This window comes from Mauremys reevesii, linkage group 8 (assembly GCF_016161935.1).
Source record: "Mauremys reevesii isolate NIE-2019 linkage group 8, ASM1616193v1, whole genome shotgun sequence".
NCBI classification, from domain to species: Eukaryota; Metazoa; Chordata; order Testudines; family Geoemydidae; genus Mauremys; species Mauremys reevesii.
In genome coordinates this window covers 31445780-31451779 of record NC_052630.1, presented here as the reverse complement: position 1 = coordinate 31451779, position 6000 = coordinate 31445780, and the positions used below count along the sequence as shown (strand labels likewise).

The 6000-nt window shown below is 47.0% G+C and overlaps 1 protein-coding gene across 1 annotated transcript in view; it reads right to left on the bottom strand.

The window, feature by feature from the left end:
• Nucleotides 1–1784: 1784 nt before the first annotated feature.
• Nucleotides 1785–6000, bottom strand: part of LOC120370595 (gamma-aminobutyric acid type A receptor subunit pi) — a 29806-nt gene continuing 25590 nt past the window's right edge. Inside the window, exons 7-9 of the mRNA XM_039485608.1 lie at nt 4515–4667; nt 2910–3103; nt 1785–2087 (exon numbers count right to left, since the gene is read on the bottom strand). Coding sequence (XP_039341542.1) covers nt 1785–2087; nt 2910–3103; nt 4515–4667 — 650 coding nt within the window. The remainder of the gene's footprint in view (nt 2088–2909; nt 3104–4514; nt 4668–6000) is intronic.

Here is a 6000-nt window from a genome sequence, read left to right as displayed (position 1 = left end):
AAAGATAAGAAATGATTTTCAAAGGGGGTGGAAGCTGGCCTTTAAAACAACCCTCTCCAATCTTGTATGGGCAATATATTTTTCACATGGACCTGGTGTTGTATGGAGAACCCATTTTTGTGCACATTTGGTGCAAACTGCACCATTATGACCCTCCCTGCGTCTGCAAATCCAGTGTGCGTGTGTGTGTGCAACTCTGCATTTTTCCATATGATACAACAGACATCAGAAAAACAGTTGCCCGGAAGCTGGCACAAACAATATTTGGAGTGCAACGTTAGAGGAATTGTCAGAGGTAACAAAAGTTGCAGCAGGGTTGCTGTGACATTCCCCAGTGTTATCTGGACCAGTTTGCTGCTAGGTCACTCCAATCCTCGACTCTGGGAGCCAGCCTTACCCTGCTGTGCTGTGAGAACCCTCACTCCCGGGCTGTTCACGCACAGCCTTTAGCATGTAAGCTGCTCCCAGCTATGCGAATGAGCACTTTTGGCCAGCTGCTGCTTGGATTGTGCAAGCAAATTACACTAGCCAATATCTCCTGTCCCAAACACAACCCTAGGAACCTCCGTCTTGTAGTGTCCAGTTATGCCCACTGGAACTGCAAGCTTATATGAGTTCGTCAATTTAACAAAGAAATTGATACGTACCAGGCTTGTTAGCCCAAGGGGAGTCTCTGACATGCATCAGACCAAATACACTGCTTCAGGTAGAATAAACAAACAAATTTACTAACTACAAAAAATAGACTTTAAGTTATTATAAGTCAAAGCACAAGAAGTCAGATTTGGTCAAATGAAATAAAAGCAAAACACATTTTAAGCTGATCTTAACACTTTCATTGCCCTTACAAACTTAGATGCTTCTCGTCACAGGCTGGCTGGTTGCCCTTCAGCTACGCTCTCCCCTTTGATCATCGCTTCAGTTGCTTGGTGGTGGTGTCTGTAGATGGAAGTGGAAGAGAGCGTGGCAAAGATCTGTCCCTTTTATCATGTTGTTTCTTCCCCCTTAGCTTTGCCCCCCCTTCAGAGTCAGGTGAGCCTTACCTCATTGTAGTCCCAAACTGACCAAGGGGGGTGGGGGTGACTCACTTGAGAGTCCAACAGATTCCTTTGTTGCTGCCTAGGCCAGTGTCCTTTGTTCCTGTGAGGCTGGGCTGGGTTTGTCCCATATATGCCCTGATGAGGTGTGAACTGCCCCTCTGCTCTTGGAGAGTTTTTGCCTGGGCTTGTTTTAAGCCATGAGGACACATTTGCAGCCTCATAACTATATACATGAAATTACAACCTATAACGTTACTATAACAACAATGCTCAGTGTATCACGAGCCTTCCGAAGACACCTAACATGACAAACTTTGCATTGGATACCACACAATCATATTATAAGGATGAACATGGGGGTGCAGGGTGTTCCCCCAAGGTACAGAGCGTCACAGTTGCCATCATAGATTAATAGCATTCTATGGAGAGAAAAGTGGCTGAATCACAACTACACTCTGACCCACACATATTAAAAGAAACTCAAGACAAGGAGCAGGATAAAAATGCTGGCTACAGAGAAATAATAAGGGTTCACTGGCTGTATTCCTGGTTCCCAAAGTTCTGAGAATTGTAGCTCCTTCTATGAGCTGTGGAAGATCTACCTTTCTTTCCAGGACAATTGTAATGTGGTAGGATTAGCTCAGTGAGTTTTCTGTCCAGTAAGGGGTATCAAGGAATAAAGGTGGGTTGGTCCCACCTGGTTTCAAGCTCCTTTGAAGTTTGAGAATGAAGAGGTGTCATTTTCTAAAAATACAGATAGTAAGCCCAGTAAAATACATTGACTAGCATGAAAAACAAAGGAAAAAGTAACTTTGAGTAATGGTCAACATTGCTGGGATTCTGAATTGTGAAATAGCTTATGACGCTGTGCATTTTGTTTCTCAACACAAACCTAATTTTGTCATGGGTTTTCATGGTCAGGTCACAATAGTCGACGTTATCGCTGGAAATCTCAGTGCTAGCTAAACTTATTTTCTGCTTATAACTGGTGATGGAGCTATTGAGGATGTTCGTGATGTTGACATCTTCAGTTTCTTTGGTAGGCCCCTAGGAGATGATAGAATGCAATTAATGTTAGGTGATGTGATTTGGATACACATGTAATGCACTGGCTAAGTGTGTCATATCCTCCTCTATTGGCTGCTCTGTACAGAAGATAAGAGACTACACACAGCTGTCAACTAAGGGAGTTACTCCTTTAGCTTAAGTGGTAGAGCTCTATGCTTTAGACCTGAAGGGTCTATCACTGTTGATGACCTGTAATGCGAGGGTTGTTACATGCAAAATTTAAACATTCAGTAAGTGCCATCTTATGGATGACAGCAGCATTTCCTGAAGGATGGAGGTCTCTATTCCAAGCCCTGAACCAGCCCAATCCTCTTAGCTTATAAAATCAGCTGGGTGCACAGCATAAGGCTGCATGTCAATAGGAAAGAAAAGCCCCTGCAGGCTTCATGTTGCAACATGCAGTTCTCCCCATGGTCATGGTGGTCTTCCCCACTAGTGTAATGCTTTGGCTTGACACAGTTACTCACCAAATTTTGCCAGCAAGAAAGGTTCTTCTGACTATTAACATGCATCTAAACAATCCGTGAACACAGTCAGATTTGTTAGGATCTGGAGCTAGTAGCACTCAAGTGTTGCCAAACACTAGCATCATGGCTATGGGCCAGTGTTGCATGAGACTGTGAGAGTTGTATATACCATTGCTTAATGGGTTTAGGAACAAGAGAGACTCATGTACCTCTTATTCGTCCCCCAATAGGAATACTATTTCTCTAGTTCACTCTTCACTGGATATGCCATTAACAAGGACCAACTACGGCTGACTCAAGATCACCTTGCTCATTAAGGCACCCCTGTGTGTACCTTTTGAGGCTCTTTAGCTGCATGTTTTTGTGATGAGCTGTAGTGAGCAATTGCATATTCCAGCAGGGCACCAAAAATGAAACTGAAGCAGATGCCAAGATAAACGTCAATGGCCTTTATGAAGCAGTTGGTTTTAGATAGCGAGGTCCGGGAGCCAATCATCAGAGTTGTCATCGACAGCACAGTTGTTACTCCTGTAAGGCGGAGAAGGACATATTTTCAGGTCCAATGGGAAAGCATTTCACCCGTACTTCAGGAAACAAAAAGCCTGGTTCTCTTACTCATTGGATAGTCCTTTATACCAAGGCCTAGTGGGTATAACACCACCAAATCCAAATCCTCCATTGACTGATAATGGTAAGCACTTCATACCACTTTGAACAGATGGGGGAAGCAGAGAATTCAGCTTCTCCACCCAGGGAATCCAATGGGAAGAGAAGTTCCTGCCCCACGGATACTGAAGTGCAGCAGTGTAAAAGGGCAGCCCCTCAGGTTCTTCCCTCCCCTAGGCTGTTTTCTTACTCTCAGCTAGTGCAAAAAGTCCCTCTCTGGGGGAGGCACAGAACCTAAGTGATGTCACTTCCTGCAATAATAACCCGGATGCAGATACCCTGGTAGATGGAGGGGAGCCTGAAATGGACAGCAGGCGCGCCTCAAGTCCTGTATTGCATCAGAGCCCTGGCCATGAAGAGCTCTGGTAGGGGCAGTGTTCCAACTAGAATGTACTTCTCTACCCTCCATGCTCCTAATTTGGCTCTTCTGCACATGCCAAAGCTGAAGTGCAACCAGGCCCTTTGTATTTGTCATTCTCCATTTCCATGCTCATCTGAGAAAAGCTGGCATTTGACTGTACTGCCCACTGCACTCTGCCCACTCACTTGCACACGCCTCAAGTACCCTTCCCCTGGCAGAAGCTCACTGTAGCAATGTGGGACTCACCTCTGCAGCACCTCCGGCTGGTCGTCTCTGGGAATTAGCTCATCCAGCTTCCAGAGCACCCTCTGCAGCCTGGTGTCCCACTGCCGCTTGGCCCCCATGTCCCTCCCGGACCCGGTGCCCCATTATCTGAGGTGCTGCCCCTTGGCAGGAACCTCTTTCTCTCAGGGTCTCCCCTCCCCAGGGAACCCGCACCTCGCCTCAGTATAAGGCTACTGCCAGTCATCGTCTAGCCTCCACGCCCTGGGGCAGACTGCAGTATCAGCCTACTCATCACCGGCAAGGTTGGGTTTGGACCTGCTGCCTTTGCCTACCCCTGGGCTGTCTTCTGCAGCCTCCAGTACCCATTGGCCTTATGCTAGGCTGCAGCCTGGGGTTTTCCAGCCTAGATCTCCCCAGCCCCTATGCCTTTCCCCAGCCCTGCTCCCCTCAGGTACTCTGCTCAGGTCCCTGCAGCCAGGTCCCTCCCTCTCAGAAGCTAGCGGGAGTCTGCTGACCTCCTGACTCCCAGCCTCTTATATAGGGTCAGCTGAGGCCTGATTGGGGCTCTCCCCAGCTGTGGCTGCTTCCCCAATCAGTCTCGTAGCTGCTTTCTCCTGCAACAGCCCTGGGAGAGGGCTGTTTTAAACCGCTCAGGGCAGGAGCGGATGACAACCCCGCTACACTCACCAATGCAGGTTCTTGCAGGAACCGAATCCAGGGTGATCCAAAAAGAAACCCAGGACAAGACAACGAGCAGTGTGGAAGGAACATAGGTCTCCAAAATGAAGTACAGGATATTTCTTCGTAGCTCAAAGTGCAGTATCAGTCTCGGGTAGTTGCCTGTTAGGCAAAGCAAGGACACATGCCACAAAAGCAAGGTTTCCAGAGAGAGTTTGATTAGGATTCAAGCATATCATAGGCAGGGGCGGCTCTAGGCATTTTGCCGCCCCAAGCATGGCAGGCAGGCTGCCTTCGGCAGTACACCTGCGGGAGGTCCGCCGAAGCCATGGGACCAGCGGACCCTCCGCAGGCATGCTGCCAAAGGCAGCCTGCCTGCTGCCCTTGGGGTGACCGGCAGAGCACCCCCCGTGGCTTGCCGCCCCAAGCACATGCTTGGCAAGCTGGGGCCTGGAGCCGCCCCTGATCATAGGCCAGCTCCTCAGCTGATGTAAACCAGCCCAGCTCCATTGAAGTAATTTGAGTGACATCAAGTTACATCAGTAGAGAGACTGACCCATCTTGTCTTTTTATTCATTTCATATTTCCTAAACAAACCAATGTACAATGTAAGTTAATTAACAATGTATGGTAAGCAAGAGATATTTAAAACAAATAGGCAGCTCACTAAGGACTACCCAACTTATTATTTACAGGCAATATTCCACACTATTACCCTAACAAAGCCTGGAGACAGGTTGATGCCTTCATTTAATCTCTAACAAGAAGCACAGAGTATTTTTCCCAAGGAAGCATTTTAAAAGGACTTTGTCAGGTTAAAATTCTGATCCAGTACCTGCTGAAGTAAATGGGACTTTTTCCATTGAACCCAGTGGGCTATGGATCAGGCCCAGAAATAACACCCCACTCTGTTAACATGTGTCCCATAATGTCTTTAAGTCCGGTTAACCTGTTACAATGCTTCCTACATCAATGTGGGCCTCTTAGGTTTTCTACAGCAAACAGCAAGGGTGGTAGCTGGTTGGCCTTTAGCTTAATAATAGTCCAGGTGCTCTCAGGTTTCTGCTTCATAGGCTGGTAGGAAGTGGGAATATCACCACAGAATTGAAGTTCTCAACCATGGAAAGCCAAAGGGAAATGGGGAATGCTTTGTGCCATTACAATTGGATGTAACATTGTGTTCTCACTTCAGCTCTCTGCTTTGTACCATAGATCTGCTGAAGCATGTCTGTAATGATTTGGTTAAATACAATATATGATATAGCCACTAATGGTGTCTGTGTGCTGTATAGAGTTCCAGACAGGATGTGATCTCTAGTAAACAAGGGATACCAAAACTGGAACCAAGTTGTGTGGAAGCTCATCTGTTTGCCTGTAGCTGTTTTCTTAAATAAACACCTCTTGTCAGGGCTGTCCTTAGGATTTATGGGACCCTGTGCATTATTATTATTAAATTGGTGCCCCTATGCCTGATGGCAGCTCGGGCTCACAGCCC